The 19067-nt window shown below is 37.6% G+C and overlaps 1 protein-coding gene across 1 annotated transcript in view; it reads right to left on the bottom strand.

Annotated features, from left to right (window-relative positions):
• DCDC1 (doublecortin domain containing 1) overlaps nucleotides 1–17334 on the bottom strand; it is a 632177-nt gene extending 614843 nt beyond the window's left edge. Inside the window, 1 exon segment of the mRNA XM_037839043.1 lies at nucleotides 17171–17334. Coding sequence (XP_037694971.1) covers nucleotides 17171–17334 — 164 coding nt within the window.
• Between the last annotated feature and the right edge of the window lie 1733 nt (nucleotides 17335–19067).

Genomic DNA, 19067 nt, shown 5'->3' with positions numbered 1-19067 from the left:
TGCTAAGTGTTAGGAAATACAAAAGTTAAAGAGCCACATGTCCTACCCTCAAGAAGCTTGTAAATTATCCCCCAATGAATAGAGTTTATGTGTTAAACTGCTTGGAACTATGAGTGTGTATTAATCTCAAATGCAAAAAGAATTCGTTGAAGCTTAGTTTGGGCTGGAATAATTTTGATAAAGCCTTCACAACAGACCTCGGGGTAGGGTGACCAACTCATTCTAGTTTCTCCAGGACTGTCCTGGTGTTTGTACTGAAAGTCACACATCCTCGGGGTCCTGTCTTGGACATACTGGGATGGTTGGTCACCCCACCTGAGATTTAAGCTGGAAGGGTAGCATTTAGATGAACACAGGGTAAGAGGGAAAGGTGTGCAAATGTGGTTAAGAGACTTAAGGAAAAGAAGCAGAAGGTGGCTTGAGGAGGAAATGAGGGAAGTCTCACTACAAAACTAAGAGCTAAATCATGAAGGGCCTCAAAAGCAGAGTCATCACAGTGCCTAACTATAGGCAAGCTATTTCTAAATATAATATCTTAATTTCTTCACCTATAAATTGGAAATTCTTATAAATAATGTTCCCTCTAGTATATCAAGTTGTGGGCAGACAACTATGAGGTGTGAACCAGGACCATAGGACCTGGGACGACATGTAAATCTATATAAATACCAAGTTAGAAAAAACGAAATATGTATAGAGTTTAGTAGTATAATAAAATAAAACAAACTTTAAAATATTTGAGAACATTGAGTTGGGTGATGATTAGGCATACAGGATAGTCAGCTTCCATGTATTACTGTAATTAGGACTATTTTTACATGAAATAAATTTGCCTCCTTCCAATCAGCTAGTTCCTCAGTAGTTCTTATACTAATTCCTTCCTACCCCAATTATGATCTAACATGCTCAGTGTCAAAAGCTTGACAAGGGAGGCCCCACCTCCCTATCTTTCTCATCCATAAATGCTGTTATAATCACAGTTATTCCTTCTAACCTGTACTCTTCATGTTTGCAAATGTTTATAATGGTAATTTTTTTTCTCCAAAAGGAAGTTAGTCACATGCCACAGAGAAAACAGGTGTGTGTGTGTGTGTGTGTGTGTGTGTGTGTGTAGAGTTGACATAGTGGGCCAAAACACTGGGACCCAAGCAGTTGTGCTTTGCTATTGTTAGTGATGATGCTGCCACATGTTTCCAGCCACTTCTGCCCTGGACTGAGTATAGTACCTTCTTTATACTCTGAGAATCCTATGGTCCTATGGTCCTGGTTCACACCTCATAGTTGTCTGCCCACAACTTGATATACTAGAGGGAACATTATTTATAAGAATTTCCAATTTATAGGTGAAGAAATTAAGATATTATATTTAGAAATAGCTTGCCTATAGTTAGGCACTGTGATGACTCTGCTTTTGAGGCCCTTCATGATTTAGCTCCTAGTTTTGTAATGAGACTTCCCTCATTTCCTCCTCAAGCCACCTTCTGCTTCTTTTCCTTAAGTCTCTTAACCACATTTGCACACCTTTCCCTCTTACCCTGTGTTCATCTAAATGCTACCCTTCCAGCTTAAATCTCAGGTGGGGTTCAAAACTGTGGCAAACAGTGAATGGATCATTGGACTCTTTGGTTACTTGGAGAACAAATCCTCATGTAAAAAAAGTGGAATTCCCTACTTAAAAGCAGAATGGGGATGTTTCAACAATTGGAAAAAAAAAAAAAAAGAGTCTAAATAGATGACAATTAAATGCCAAGGATGATCCTGGATGGGATCTGAGGATGGAGGAGAGGAGGCTCAAAGGGACACAGATGGGACATAAGGGAAAAAAAAAAGGAAATATAGACTGTAAGCTTTGTATCAAGGTTGAATTTCTTGAACTTCTTAGCTGCGTTTAATGGGATTGCATAAAAGAATGTTCTTGTTCATGGGAAATGCATACGTGAATTATATTGTTTTTTTCAAGGATGTGTGCAGCTTGCTCTCATATGTTCAGAAGACAGAGCAATAGATGATGGATGATAGGGAGGGAGGGAGGGAGGGAAAGAAAGAAAGAAATGGTGGTGTGACAGGATGTTAAAGGTGGTGGATTGGGGTATCGAGGCGGGGGAGGTTGGGGTATGCTGGAGCTCTATGTATGGGGTTTGTACTGTTTTTTGCAACTGTTCCTGTAAGTTTGAATTTATCTCAAAATAAAATTTCTTATTAAAAAAAAAGCAGAATGGGGTGCCTTTTTCGGTTGTTGCACAAATATTTGTTTATTGTCAAATATTTTTACAAGTATACTAAATGATTTTTGATGTAATAATCCATATCCCACCACAAAGTTTTTATTTTTCCATAACCCGCATTTTGAACCATATTATAGCCTCATTTCTCTACCTTGCCTTTCTTACTTAACACTGTTTTATAACCATTTACTGTGTTGTTATATGGTCTTTATATATCTTACTAGGATGTCTTTTCTACCTAGTCACTGTAGGTGATATCTACTGTTTTTGCTGTCTACTTTCTCTTACCCCTGTCTTCTAGTGACAGCACTCCCATCCTTTTGGGGAAACTTTCCATGTCCTCCCGCTCCCAACACCACACAATTCTGATGAGATTAAGACAATAAATTTTATGAGCTTTACCTGATAAATGGTAAAAGGAATAAAAATAGATGGTTCTACCAAATATTTATTACCTGCTTTTCTCTAGTAATTTAAATATAAAAGGGGAGACAAGAGTAGTTTTTCATGTTAAAAAGTCACTATTGTATGCAGTTTTCATGTATGATTTGTTTTATCAAGGTTGATGACAGGTTTGCACTAGTTCTTAAACACTCTCAAACTCTTTCTTAGAACTATTAATGTGTGTTTCCCAGTTGTGTAGGTGAGAAGATAATCACAAAACAAGGCAAAACGAACTTGTCCCACATGGGAATTAAACTCACATACTTCATTTGATCTTAGCCAAAGGTCTGAGAAGTGATAAACTCACACACTTGGATTGTTAAATTGATGCTCAATCTGAGGATATTAGGATATTTCAGCTTGCAAGGAATAAGACATACCTGGGTAACAGGTTAAAGGATACATTAAAAATTAAGAAAGGAAATAAAACTACTCCAGCAGAGAATTGGAAGGCCATTTGTTGCTGTACGGATATAGTAGTGACTCAAAAAAACTCCAGTGGTGGTCTGCCATGTTTTATGACAGCAACCCCATCTCTCCTCTGTATCTACTTGCTACTTCTTCCTATGTCACTATTGCCCAAACTGTTTCCTCCTCCTTACCCCCTCATGACTTTTGCTAACTTTCTCTGACTTCCCACTTCTATGCCATACTACATTCTGCAAACTCTGTCTTTACAACTCACATTTAAATTCCCTCAAATGTTTAATTTCATCACTACCCATTGTTAACACCCGTGATGGGTAGAACTCTCAAGCTAGGCAACTTCATAAGCCATTCACAAGTTTGTGGATGGGACGGTACCCTCAGTGGTATATACAACTACATATAGGGCATCAGTTTAACAAGGTAATGTGGAGGTAAGGTAAGATGGGATCTCAGATGCCTCCAAAAAGAGGAACATATAACTGGTAGGGGACTTGTTTGGCCCATCTAGTACAATCAGAAAAGCAGAGACACTAAACAATGACTGAATTTTAAAGTACCCACTAAAATATACCACACTATTTAAATTACTACCAGAAGTATTTAAATTGAACAGCTACCAAAATGCTGTTCTGATTCTTCTATTTTAGTATTAATCGTTCATTTCTAATCAAAGAAGAACATGAGACTAGTATTGCCATTGTAGGCCCAGCCTCGGGATCATATGCTCCAGTGGTTTGTTGTCAGTGTTGACCCAAAGGGATGTGGTTTGCTAGGTTGGATTGTTCTCTTTGATGCCAACCTTAAGGGTGAAGAGGTTAACCCAAACAACTGCCAGCAGTGATAACTCCATCATCATAATAAAGGACTTTATTCCCCCCCTCAAAATCCTCCCCCATTTATTTCTGAGAGTCTCCAAACTGGGGCATTATAAATTCCTAAAAGTGCCTCCCAAGTCTCTATAAATATCTGTTGATTAGAGTCACAGCTCTTCCTCAACTCAATCCTTCACTTCTGCCATAGCCCATCACAAGAACAAGGTCCAGGCCAAGATGTTGCCTTGAAGTGTTCCCAAAGATTCCAGTGGTTAGAATGCCAGAACAGTTCAGTGCAGTGGAGGGGAGAAGAGGCACTGCCCCAACCCTGTCCTATACTAAGTAATCTGGACCTGACACAGCTCTGCTTGTGGGCAGAGTCCCAAGGGGTCTTCCTTAAACAGTTCCATCAGCTTTTGGCCCTTATCTCACCAATTCTAAAGACTCTAACCCAGTTCACAAGGCCAGACAAGGAATAAATGTTATATTGTTCCCTTCATATTGATATTAATAACAATATGTGATGGTTAGGTTCACATGTCAACTTGGCCAGGTGATGGTGCCCAGGTATCTGGTCAAGCAAGCACTGGCCTAACCATTACTGCAAGGACATTTGTGGCTGGTTAATAAACCAGAAAGTTGGTTTATTAAATCATCAATTGACTGCATCTGTGGCTGATTACATCAAAGGATACGTCTTCTGCAATGAGAGAAATCAATCAGCTGGATTTAGTCCAATCAGTTGAAGACTTTTAAGGGAGAAGAGAGAGAACTTTCTTCTTCTTCAGCCAGCCAGCCTCTCCTGGGGAGTTCATCGTAGAGTTGCCATCTCACTGTCTGCCCTATGAAATTTGAACTTGTGCATCCCCACGGTTGGGTGAGACACTTTTATAAAATATCATATTTAAAGATATTTCCTGATGATTCTGTTTCCCTAGAGAACCCTAAGTAATACAGCTTAATCTGTTCTAGTTTGCTTATGCTGCCATTATACAAAATACCAGAAAAGGACTGGCTTTTATAAAGGGGGCTTATTAGGTTACAAATTTAGTCTGAAGTTCATGAAAATGTCCAAATTAAGGCATAAACAAGAGGATACCTTCACTGAAGAATGACTGTTGGCATCCAGAAAACCTCTGTTAGCTGGGAAAGCACATGGCTGCATCTGCTGATCCTTTGCTCCAGGATTCTGGTTTCAAAATGGCTTTCTCCAAAGTGTGTCTGCGTTTGTCTCTCTTACCTTCTTCAGTTCCTGTGCATCTAAGCATTGGGGTCCTCTCTTAGCTTCTCTGGAGCAAACTGTGTTAGCATCTCCAAATGTCCCCAAGCATCTCAAAGCATCAGCAAGCATCTCTCCAAAAGTGTCTCTCAGCTGCTCTGAGCTGTCTGTGAGGTCTCTTACAGGACCCCAGTGATTTAATTAAGACCCACAGTGAATGAGCAGGGCCACACCTCCATGGAAATATCCAATCAAAATGTTTCATCTAAAGGTAGGTGAGTCACATCTCCATGGAAACAACCTAATCCAAATATCCCACAAGACTGGATTAAAACATGGCTTTTGGGGAAACATATTATGTTCCCCTCTGCAAATATCTCTTAGTAATATCATAACATGCCAACTTATTAAAATGAACTTTCTTCCACCTCCAGATTTTTATGTATCTTTACATAGTTTTCCTCTCAAAGAACGTTTTTGCCTATTAATTTGAAATTTTTGCCCATTTATATTTAAAATATATTCACACAGTTATTCTCACTGCTATGGGTTGAATTACACCCCCCCCCCAAAAAAAATATGTTCAAATTCACCTGATACACCTGTGAATGTGAACTTTGGAAATAGGTTATTTGCAGATATAACTAGTTATGATGAGACAATACTGGATTATGGTGGACCCTAATCCAATATGACTGGAATCCTTATAAGAAGTAGGAAATTCAGCCACAGAGACAGACAGATGTAGAGAGGAGAATGTCATGTGAAGAGAAAGATGCCCATGTGAGAAAGATGGCCATGTGACGATGGAGGAAGAGACTGGAATGATTTGTCTACAAGCCAAGGAATACCAAGGAACCACAAGAAGGTAGGAGACAGGCATGGAACAGAATACTTCCCTACAGACTTCAAAGGGACCATGTTCCCACCAACACCTTGATTTTAGACTTCTAGCCTCTGAAACTGTGAAAGAATAAATCTCTGCTGTTTTAAGCCACCCAGTTTGTGGACTGTTTTTTTGATTGTTTGTTTGTTTGTTTTCAGCAGTGGCCCTAGGAAATTAATACGCTCACCAAGACACGTCTTTGTCTTTTATTTGGAGAATTTAGCTTGTGTTTACCAATTATTTGGGCTTAAATCTGCCATCTTATTTGTTTTCTATTTTTCCTACTTGTTCTGTGTTCCTTTTTTACTTCTTTCTTGCCTTCTTTTGGATTAAGGAATAATTTTTTTTATTATTTCATTTCCCCCTCAATTAGGTAGTAAGTTACACATTTTTTTACTATTTTTTTAGTGGTCACTCTAGATATTACAATATGAATACCTGTCTTTTTTAAAGTCTAACATATTATTAATTTACTACTTTCCAGACAATTTTTAAATTAGAACACACTATATCCATTTATTGCTACCTCTTCGGGCTGGCAAGCAATATTCTTCATTCTCTTTTTCATAGATAGGTGAACTCTTCATGACTTCTGACTTTACGCAGGGAGCTGATCTCCAAAATTTTTCCTCGTCTTTGCTTCTTGTGAATAATTACATAAATTCTATATTATTATGTCTTTAAAGATCTATACTTTGTTAAAAATGTCTTTCATAAAATTCATTAAGCTATATGGTAGTTTTCTTGGACTTTGTCTTTCTCAACTAATACTAAATTTAGTTTAGTGCTATGATCACTTTTTTTTTTTTTTACATTTCATTTTGAAATAAATCCAAAGTTATAGGAACAGTTGCAAAAACAATACAAACCCCATACACAGAACTCCAGCATTCCCTGACCCCTTCCCCGATACCTTGATACACTAACTTTAACATGTTGCACACTGCTATTTCTTTCCCTCCCTCCCCCTCTCCCTCTCTCCCTATCTATCCCATCATCTATTGCTCTGTCTTCTGAACATATGAGAGCTAGCTGCACACATCCTTGAACAAACACTATAATTCACATATACAATTCTCATGAACAAGAACATTCTTTTATGCAATACCATTAAGCACAGCTAAGAAATACAAGAGATTCAACGATACAAACCTTACATTCTATATTTCCTTTTCCTTATGTCTCAACTATATCCCTTTGAGCCTCCTGTCTTCCTTGGCATTCAACTGTCATCTATTTAGACTTTCTTTTTTTCTCAATTGTGGAAACATATATACAGCCTAAATCTTCCCATTCCACCCCATCCCTAGCATTCCGTTAGTGGGATTAATCACATTTAGAATGTTGTAATGCTATCACCTTCCCACCATCCATTACTGGAAATTTCCCTTCACCTCAAACAGCAACTCTACACTCATTTCTTAACTCCCCATTGCCCCTTCCCCCATTTCTCTTAACCCATACTCTACCTTTCATCTCTATGGTCACATTCTCTGATAATTTCTTTGTGTTTACTGTGGGGCTTAAAATTAAACTCTTAAATCCATAACAATCTTGTTTTTCTTTCATACCAACTTAATTTCAATAGGACACATAAACTATGTACCTATACTCCTCCATTCCCCCACCTTTATATAGTTCTTGTCCAAAATTACATATTTTACATTGAGTTCAAAACCACTGATTTGTCATTAGAGTTTGTGTGTTTTATATAATGTAGGAAGTAAATAGTGGAGTTACAATTAAAAAAATATTGACTTCTTTCTGTATGCCATTGTGGTCAGAGATTGTGCTTTGAATATGTTCAATTGTTTTGTTTTGTTTTAATTTATTGAGGCTTGTTTTATGTCCATTCTGGAGAAAGATCCGTGATCACTAGAGAAAAATGAGTGTCCTGGTGATTTGGGATATAAGGTTCTATATATGTCTGTTAAAATTCTCTGTATCTTTTTCTCCTTTCTTTGTTTCTCTGTCGGTAGGGCTCCCTTTAGTATCTGAAGTAGGGCAGGTATTTTATTGGCAAACTCTCTCAGCATTTATTTGTCTGTGAAAAATTTAAGCTCTCCCTCAAATTTGAAGGAGAATTTTGCTGGATAAAGTATTCTTGGTTGGAAATTTTTCTCTCTCAGAATTTTAAATATGTCATGCCACTGCCTTCTTGCCTCCATGGTGGCCACTGAGTAGACACAACTTAGTCTTATGTTGTTTCCTTTGAATGTGGTGAATTGCTTTTCTCTTGCTGCTTTCAGAACTTGCTCCTTCTCTTCAGTATTTGAGAGTCTGATCAGAATATGTCTTGGAGTGGGTTTATTTGGATTTAATCTATTTGGAGTTCGCTGGGCATTTATGCTTTCTGCATTTATATTGTGTAGAAGGTTTGGGAAGTTTTCCCCAACAATTTCTTTGAATACTCTTTCTAGACCTTTACCCTTCTCTTCCCCTTCTGGGACACCAATGAGTCTTAAATTTGGACATTTTATTTTATCTGTCATATCCCTGAGATCCTTTTCCATTTTTTCGATTTTTTTTCTCCATTCTTTCTTTTGTTCTTTCATTTTCTGTTCTGTGGACCTCTAGGACACCGAGTCATTATTCAACTTCCTCTAATCTTGTATTATGAGTATCCAGAGTCCTTTTAATTTGGCCAACAATTTCTTTCATTTCCATAACATCTTCTTTTTTTTTATTTAATCTTGCAATTTCTTCTTTATGCTCTTCTAGGGTCTTCTTTATGTCCCTTTTATCCTGCTCCATGGTCTTCTTCATGTCTTTTATAGCCTGTGCCATGGTTTTGTTCCTTGATTGTAATTGTTTGATTAATTGTGCGAAGTACTGTGTGTCTTCTGATATTCTGATTTGGATGTTTGGGATCGGGTTCTCCATATCATCTGGTTTTATCATATGCATTAAGATTTTCTGTTGTTTTTGGCCTCTTGGCATTTGCTTTGCTTGATAGGGTTCTTGTGAAAAAAAAAATACCAATCTAATTTTTCAGAAATACAAGTTGGTGGCATACACTTTCTCCAACTAACCAGCAGATAGTGTCTGCGAGTCACCTATACCTCTCAAGTCAGTTCTCCCCAACTCTGTCTCTGTGGTGTGTGGGGAAATGATTTTTGTGGGGTTCAATTGGTGAACTCAGTTTGGGTTTGTTGTTGGAGATGTCCACCCTGAATGTGGGGCGTGTGTCTGGGTGGTTAGGCAGGCAGGGCAGCTTTAATATTCAAACCTCCCAGGTGTTCCCGGAGATTAAAGGCTGTTGCAAGAGTCTAAGACTTCATTTCAGTTTTGCCCCAGATTTTCTCTGTTGCTGACCCACAGATGACTGGCATCGATGTAGCGTTCCTAGGTTTTCCGAGTGGGCCCCCCTTCTCAGCTGTGATCTTCCAGGACCTCTGCTGAGGGAAGGCTGTGCTACGTCACTAGTGCGCGTCGTCCCTCAAGGCCGCCGGGCCGTGCAGGGATGCTCTCTGCCTAATGCAAAGATTAGCCTACAATTCTTGACTGGTGTAAGTTCTGAATGAAAGGCAGGTAGTAGAGCTGGGCCCCACCCCTTTCCTCTTAGAGAAGATAGATGCCTAAGGGGGAGGTCATTAGCATTTCAATGGTCTCTCTCTGCCTGTGCCACACTCCTGTCTGGGTCACAGAACTGGGAACTGAAAATGGCTGAGGCTTTCTCCACTGAGTCAAAAAAGGAACAGAGCTAGTCTGAGGCGACCCTCCGGCTCTCCAAGGTCAGTCGTCACCCAAAGCCTCTGTCTACTTGTTGGGGATTCGTACCTCTTAGTGAGCAGTTCACACTCGCTAATTGAAACCCCAGTTGGAGCTCAGCTGAGCTATATTCGCTTACTGGGAGAAAGCGTCTCTCTGGCACCACGAGGCTTTGTAGCTCGGGCTGTCAGGGAGGGGTCTCCCGATTTGGATCTGCAGTTCTTACTTACAGATTTTATGCTGTGATCTTGGGCAATCCTCCCAATTCAGGTTAGTGTATGATGAGTGGACGGTCATGTTTGTCCCCCTGCAGTTATTCTGGATTATTTACTAGTTGTTTCTGGTTTTTTTTTAGTTGTTCCAGGGGGACTACATAGCTTCCACTCCTCTCTATGCCACCATCTTGGATCCTCCTATGATCACTTTTAATAACTCAGCTTCCATGGACCATGGAAGTTTGTGGTAATTTGTTATGGCAGCCCCAGGAAACTAATATAGAGGTTCATAGATAAAAAAAAATCAGTGAATTAAAAATTATAAAACTATATGTAAATGAATCTTTTAAACAATTTCTACAAATGAAACAGTAGCTATGATAAATTGCAGAATTACAAAGCTGGAAGGCACATTAAGAGATTAACTAAGCTTTTCTCCTTTTCTCAAACAGGACTATGTCTACTATTTGGTTTTCTATTATAGTCAAAAAGATCATCAAAGGTAGATCTTATACACTTTGGAATTTACAGCCCCCCCCCCCCCATATCTCAGGCTAGTATTTAATTATGCATACTCTCTGAGACGTCATTAAATCCAATTTACAATTTTTTATTCACAAAGCAACAATAAATAAAGCTATGAGGTGTAAAAGTATAAGGTATTTTTCTCAGGGAGGAGTATAGAAAAAGCAGATAAATAAACCATGCTAAGATTTAAGGACATGACTCTAGTTTTGACAAGAGCAATTTTTCTTCTCATTTCCTCTGCTTTAATAGCCTTAGTGAACTTTAGTGGGTTCTTATAGTCATTTGAGGAAAACTCCCAATCAAAGCCATACACCTTAGTCTAATATTCAAGGATTTTACAACTTGGTGCTAGTTATTGCTCCCTGAAATAGCCCTCAGCTATAACTGTACCACACTGCTTTTCATAGCTCTTACCTATATGCCTTTTTGCCAATGGTGTTCATTCAGCTAATTTATACCCATTACTTCTTCCAGGAAATAACTGTCTAATAAATGTTAAGCTGAACTCAAAATATTTTCTAGAACCCATTCCAGAATAACAATAAATGTCTAGTGGAAGAGAAAAATATTAAACAAATACTAACAAATAAATAAACAATTATTGCCTGTGATTAGTACTATGAAGGAAATGTCCTGGTTACAATGATGGAGAAATTCAGGGGTTTAAAGGAATTGAGAAGCCCTGGCCAAAGATTTTTAAGCTGACCAGACAGACGAAAGGAGTTAACCCGACTAGATCCTAATAATTCCTTTATTCCAAATCATTCCCCCAGGTCTTCCATATGAATTGGTGTACTGTTTTCCATATTGATACGATTGCTTTGTCATTTGTTCTGTGGCTTAGGATGATTTCATATGTCACTCTGCAAGGGTAAGAACATTGTCTCACATCTTTTAATCTTTTACACTCCTACAGGAACTCAACCAGTGATTGATATGCAGCAATTATTCTTTGATAATTATGACATTGTGCAAAAATGTGTCACTTATAAAAAGTGCCACTGACAAGAAACAAACACAATTTAAGAAATAAAATACAATAAAGCTAAAGCCAAGTCAGGTGATGTTGATTATTCTTCCAATAGTCATTCTCCCCATTTTCCCTCAGATAAAAAGCCTCAGTTTTGTTTGGGGATTCATCCTCCTTATACACCCATGGAAGATATCTCCTGATCAGTTCCAGCGGGTGAATCCTCAAGGGTCCAAAGCTGTTCATGGCAATTCCATGGCACTTGCCCCAGATGGATTTAGCAATTGGCTTGTGGTTCAATTTTGGCCAGTGGTACCTGAGGTAAAGTCATCTGGGGGGGTCTTTTGCCCTAATAAAAATATATATGAGCAAAGGAATACCCATATTCTTCAGATAGACACTATTGAATGAACATGTGATGTCTGGAACTATAGGAGTCATCTTGCAAGCATGAGGGGATAAGCCAAAGGATTGAGACAATTCCTGAGCATGGCAAGGAGAAAGATACAAAGAACCAGCCTCTTTAATAACACTGCTGAATCACTGAATTTAACCCCAGAATTGTCCTACCTCTGAAGTTCTTGTTATGTGAGATAAATATTCCTTATTGTTTAAGTCACTTCAGTTGAGTTTTCGGTTACTTTCTGCTGAAAGTAGTGAAACACATAATCAGCTTTCCGCTAATTGCACAGAGAAAATTGCATAAAATGTAATGGACATTCATAATCTAAATTACTTATCTTGCATAAGACAATTCTCCTACTTTGTGTAGGAATTGTTAATATAATATCCTTTAATTGTGTTTCAGTTAAATCTGCCATAAAGGGAAAATATAATATGTAAATATCCTTGTTATTTAATTTGAAGATTCTCTAACAGATTATAACAACGTCTGTTATAAAACTGTCATGGTGTCTTCAAAGACATGATAAAATACACAGAGATAATTGGTCTGTTTGTATTCTGTATTTCCGTTAGTTGCCAAAAAGTGGGGTTAAGATTGAATTTGTTACCATTCTCTTCATATGGATCTCCATCCCCATGACAGATTAGGACTCAGTTATGTGCTGTAATGTATTATATTAAAGAAGAAATTAAGAAAAAAAATGCTTTATTGTTAGTTTTACTCAAAAGCTTTACCAGTGTTGAATTAATTTCATAATGGGATAAAAATATAAACTAATATGGCATTTTCTAAAAAATTACACTTTTAATTAATCAGGAAAGCTTAATCAGAAATTTCAGCATAAGCATAAAATGACTGGGGTTTTTATTTCTCCCCTTTTTGAAACATAAATCATCCGAGACAAGTTTAGATTTCTATGGTATAAATCTGTGTGTGGTTAATAATTCTATATATAAGTGGGAAGCATGGCTACTTTGACAGACCATGGCTCAATAACAAACATGCAGGTCTAAGTTATCATACAGTTTGGACATGAATTCAACAGCAGGATGACAGTTGCCAAGGATTTGTACTTGCTGTTGCTTCATACCAGTGTTGCCTGTCAAAATGTCTCTTTTTCTTATACAGAAGCCATAGCATTTTTATGGATAGCAATTACTTACAATACACAATGAAGTACATCAAACCTAACAACCACTCTTTAGCCTTTCATTATTTGTAGTCTCTTTGTTAAATGCAGTCACCAATTTTCATCTAAATTATTTATTATACTGTATATTTGACAAGCATATATTTCTAGCTTTAGATTCTTCCGGCATTTAAATCTCACTGAGGAGTTATGGTGATTTTTTAAAACATATTATCACTTGTAAAACTTATCTTTATGCCATTACTATTTTAATGGTAATTAAACTCTCTAGCTGGAATATATACAAATAGAAAAATATAAACCCAAAAGAAAATGACCCTAAATGTATTCAATAACAAATCACCAGCAGTTTAAAATACTGCAACGCAACTGATAAAAGAAATAACCTCAAATATGTTTCATGAATGTCAACTTCTATGAAATCTCTGGAATATACAAAGCCCAAAGCACATTAAACTTCATTCTGCCCTTTCCAAACACACCGAAACAAATAACCTTCAAAGATATAAATAACTTTCTACAATTGCTAGATTATCTGATAAAATGTGATTTAAACATCATAGGAAGTGAATAATAGAAGTGATAATAATAAAAGTGAATAATTCCCCACAAATTTTATCTCCAACTCCAGAGGATAATACAATTCTAGTTTATCTTAGAAATGCAGGTAAAGGTATCCTAGTTGCAGAGCAATTTCAGGTTATTTTACTATACATAATATGTCCAATTTTTACTTGCAAGTCAATGACAGAACAGTAACCAGTGTATTATATTCCAGTTACATATATACTATATAGGAGATAATCAAAAAATGTTCATTAAATTGAACTAGTTTCTTTTTGTAGAAAAAGGAAATTCTAAATAAGAAGAACAATATCTAAGACATGGAAAAGTTCCATCTGAATATAGGATCAGGGACATAAATCAATCTATCAATAGGAAAAAATAAAAACAAAAACGCTTGTGCAAAAGTACAAAGGAATAAAAATAAGGCACATCTTAAATCTAAAATTGAGGGATATTATATATATTATATAAAACATTTTCAAGAAGAAATTTAAAGTTTCAAAAAGAAGCAGTGATCTAGTCTTTTAACATTGTTTAAAGTAAATAATATATTAATGCTTAGATCAGTAGAGTTTTTTTAAAAAGCTTGAAGGACAAATCTGCAACAATTTATGAACTAAAGGAAAGTGTAACTCACTGGGCGGCAGAGGTCTAAAAAGTGAAGGGGTTGCTTTGTTTCATTCACTATTGCTGAGGTCTCCCTCTCACTCCATGGTAGAAAATGATAGCTAATCTTTGGAATGATGAAGTTACCAAACTTAAACTGTCCCTAGAAAAGGCTAAATAACCAAATGTTTATATTTCAAAAAGAGTCCAAAACTCATTCCAATTAAAAATGCCCATGATAAATGACATTAAAAAGTGAGTAAACAGATTAGGTGCTGCTAGTATCTTTGAAAGTAAAATTTGTCTGTGAAAAAGCAACCCAGAGAATCCATCTGTAACTAAAAATTGTTGACATTCACTTTTTAAAAACTCATTTAAGTCCTCATTTAATGTACTAAAAGTAATTTGCCTCCTCAGGGTCCAGAAAAAATAGATAATAGACTCAGTTGCCAGAATGATAAAAAATACTGCAGCTTTCTTTTATAAAAATAATGAAACTGCATTCCTTAGATGATCATTAGCCAAAAATCATCAAAACAAAATATTTTGTATGTGAGATAGAAAGAAATTGGTTATTTACAGCTTTCTCTTAATTGTTAAATGCAACTATAATTTGGAAATCTTCCATTCTGCATTTAGAGGTACCTTCTATGAATATAGCAGGCCTGCCCCTGTATACCTGTCTTACTGATAAATAAATGATTTTTCCATCCATGTCCCAAAGGCTGTAGCCATGTTCCAAGTCACCCGGAAATACATCTAACTGCAGCTGGGCAGGAAAAGTTTCCTATTGTGCTGTTCTCCTGGAGGTAGCCACAGGAATAAGGCTAGACTTTTCCAGCCATCTGATTTCCAAGTGGTAAGCCATAAAATGAAAGATCACAATTTCTTTGGTACAAAATGCTGAACTTATTTAATACTTTTTTGGAATTAGTCTTTTGTTGGGGGAGCCATCTTGGCACAGCAGGTTCGCTTTCTCACAAGCAAACGCAGAATCAAGTGATAGCAGAGGAAAAACGTTGTCAGAACCCAAGAAAGAGTGGATTGTATAAATGTCATAAAAGGTAAATTATTAGTATCAGATAATAGCATGAGCATAAAGTCACTGGTCATTGTATGGTTGCAATGAATGAATTTAATATATGAAGGCACAGTCTGTACAAAGTACAACATGTTAATTAGTGAAGAAAAGCACAACCTTGGTGATATGAGTAAAGGAAAAACAAATTGACTATATTTTAATAATTATTTCTCATTAAAAAAATACAAAGATGGTGGTAGAAAGGTTGCAAGGAGACAAGAATGAGACAAGAGAAGTTTTAACCTCAATCAGGGGGAAAATGTCTTTACTTATAGAGAAAATTACCTCTCTCTGATAATCTTATTAACATCAACAGATCTTATATTACCATTAGCCTTTATGAACTTGACCCTTTTCAAGTTGAAACTCATCACATTCTTTTTCAAGAAGGTAAAAGACCTCTAGGCATTGTCTTTCCACTTTCTGTTCTAGTGTCAACAAGAGGGTTACTTAATTTTCTAAGGACGTCAGAATCAAAGTTGATTATAATAGGAAATAGTGACAGAAAAGAAGTTCAGATTCAGACAAAGAAATAGAAGAAGCACATTGTAACAAAAACTATATTAAAAAACAGATGGTAGTGAAGTGTCACATGAAAAGAAAGACTGGCATGTAATGAAAAGAACAAATAGAGACAGAGTTCAAGAGACTCAGAATCAAAGAAAATAATCAAGAGAAAAGCAAAAAGAAACTGAAAAAATGAAACTGTATTTAGCTCAAACAGAAAAAATAAAGTAGCTAAAAATGTACCAAAAATAGTGGGAATAAAAAGTGTCTAGAATATCACCTTGAAATAGAAAATTCGTAAAAAAATAAATTCTAAAGGCAATAAAAATGTGCACAAATACACATTATATTAGAGCTAGCTTTTGTATAAAGGAATATTTAAAAATCCTCTTTAGGCAATTTTCCCATTTTTTTTATTTGGAAGAACATTATTATGAGTGACATAATCCAACAGTATAACTATTGGGTGTTCATCAAAAACAATATCTAGCCAGTACACTGCTGCTAACATGCATTTATAGCTCAGAAGAATAAGACAAAACCAGGATTAGCTGAAAGTTGAGGTTTCACTTTCGTCTAAACTTAGTGAAACCAAAATAAAGGGGTGGGGAAGTAAAAAGTAAACAAACTGCTTTAAGAAAGAAAAATGATCTAGCATTTGTATAAGAAGATTAATATAATCTCCAATTTATTAATATTTTCTTTTGATGCTCTTATAGTCTCAATTTTCTGTGTAACACAAAGATTATAACATCACATTTACCCAGCCAACAGCTTATCAACATCTGACACACTTTTTAATTCATTTATTTTCTAATGCAGACAAACACAGTAAAAATACCAGTCTCCTTTCTCTGCTTTATACTTCTGAGAGGTATTATAGACTATAGTGGTTAAGTGTTCTGGCTGTGGAGTTAGATCCAGTTGGGTTCAAACCAAGCCTTCTCAATTTACTAGCTATTTAATTTTGGTAAAGTTAATTAACCTCTCTAGGTCTTTGCTTCCTCATTTGTAAATCAAGCTGTTTAGAATAATATTTGCCTTATATTCCACCTAGGGTTGTTGAAAGAACTAAATTGGTATAATGCAGGGTAAGTGCTTAGCATGGTTACTGGCACATAGCAAGTATTACCTGCCATTATTGTTATTACCATTATGCTACCTGTTCAAGTCAGCCTCCAGGGATAACTTATATTTATTGTATCAACTATCCTTTTTCTTCCTACCAAGTAGAAAAAATTCAAAGGCTCTAACCCAGACCTTTATAGCCCATACATTTTATATGTAAATATAACCTGCAAGTTATTATTTACATCATATCCACCAAATACTGAACATTTTACACAAACAACTTTCTATAAGCACTTTTCTTCCTTTCAGAATTCAGTTTCAGTTGCTGAAATAATATTCTTACCTTGGTAAATCATTCAAAATATATGAGTGAATTGGGTCCACAGTATTCCCATCCAAGGTGCCTTTAGGGTTGCTTTGCAGTGATACCTCTGTTGATTTAGTCAAGGATGGTAAAGAAGATTGAGAAAGTGCTGCATTGTGACCTTCTGCTTCTCTTTTTGCCATTTTCAGCTAAGAGTTATGAAGAATATTATTTAATTTAAAATGTACTCGGGCGGGGCAAGATGGCAGACTGGTGAGCTGTATGTTTTAGTTACTCCTCCAGGAAAGTAGGTAAAAAGCCAGGAACTGCGTGGACTGGACACCACAGAGCAATCTGTCTTTGGGCATACTTCATACAACACTCATGAAAACGTGGAACTGCTGAGATCAGCGAAATCTGTAAGTTTTTGCGGCCAGGGGACCCGCGCCCCTCCCTGCCAGGCTCAGTCCCGGGGGAGGAGGGGCTGTCAGCTCCAGGAAGGAGAAGGGAGAATTGCAGTGGCTGCTCTCATCGGAAACTCATTCTACTGATTCAAACTCCAACCATAGATAGACTGAGGCCAGACACCAGAGACTCTGAGAGCAGCCAGCCCAGCAGAGAGGAGACGGGCATAGAAGGAAAACAACACGAGAAGCTCCAAAGTAAAAGCAGAGGATTTTTGGAGTTCTGGTGAACACAGAAAGGGGAAGGGCGGAGATCAGGCCTTGAGGCGCATATGCAAATCCCGAAGCAAGGCTGATCTCTCTGCCCAGGGCACCTTTCCTTAATGGCCCTGGTTGCTTTGTCTATTAGCATTTCAATAACCCATTAGATCTCTGAGGAGGGCCGTTTTTTTTTTTTTTTTTTTTTTTTTTTTTTTTTAAATCCTTTTTGCTTTTTCTAAAACAATTACTCTAAGAAGCTCAATACAGAAAGCTTCAAAGAATTGAAATTTGGGCACGTCAAGTCAAGAGCAGAAATAAGAGAGCTCTGAGACAAAAGGCAATAATCCAGTGGCTGAGAAAATTCACTAAACAACACAACTTCCCAAGAAAAGGGGGGTGTCCGCTCACAGCCACCATCCTGGTGGACAGGAAACACTCCTGCCCATCGCCAGCCCCATAGCCCAGAGCTGCCCCAGACAACCCAGTGTGACGGAAGTGCTTCAAATAACAGGCACACACCACAAAACTGGGCGTGGACATTAGCCTTCCCTGCAACCTCAGCTGAATGTCCCAGAGCTGGGAAGGGGGAGCAGTGTGAATTAACAGAGCCCCATTCAGCCATCATTTGAGCACACTGGGAGCCTCCCAACACAGCCCAGCAGCCCAGAACTGCCCTGGGGGGACGGCACTCACCTGTGACATAGCACAGTCATCCCTCAACAGAGGACCCGGGGTGCACGGCCTGGAAGAGGGGCCCACTTGCAAATCTCAGGAGCCATACGCCAATACCAAAGACTTGTGGGTCAGTGGCAGAGACAAACTGTGGCAGGACTGAACTGAAGGATTAGACTATTGCAGTAGCTTTAAAACTCTAGGATCATCAGGGAGATTTGATTGTTAGGGCCACCCCCCCTCCCCGACTGCCCAGAAACACGCCCCACATACAGGGCAGGCAACACCAACTACACACGCAAGCTTGGGACACCAATTGGGCCCCACAAGACTCACTCCCCCACTCACCAAAAAGGCTAAGCAGGGGAGATCTGGCTTGTGGAGAACAGGTGGCTCGTGGACGCCACCTGCTGGTTAGTTAGAGAAAGTGTACTCCACGAAGCTGTAGATCTGATAAATTAGAGATAAGGACTTCAACTGGTCTACAAACCCTAAAAGAACCCTATCAAGGACAGCAAATGCCACGAGGCCAAAAACAACAGAAAATTATAAAGCATATGAAAAAACCAGACGATATGGATAACCCAAGCCCAAGCACC

The sequence above is a fragment of the Choloepus didactylus genome, chromosome 6 (genome assembly GCF_015220235.1).
Source record: "Choloepus didactylus isolate mChoDid1 chromosome 6, mChoDid1.pri, whole genome shotgun sequence".
Taxonomy (NCBI): Eukaryota; Metazoa; Chordata; class Mammalia; order Pilosa; family Megalonychidae; genus Choloepus; species Choloepus didactylus.
The sequence above is the reverse complement of the archived record's forward strand: the minus strand, read 5'-3'. Positions and strand labels throughout refer to the sequence as shown.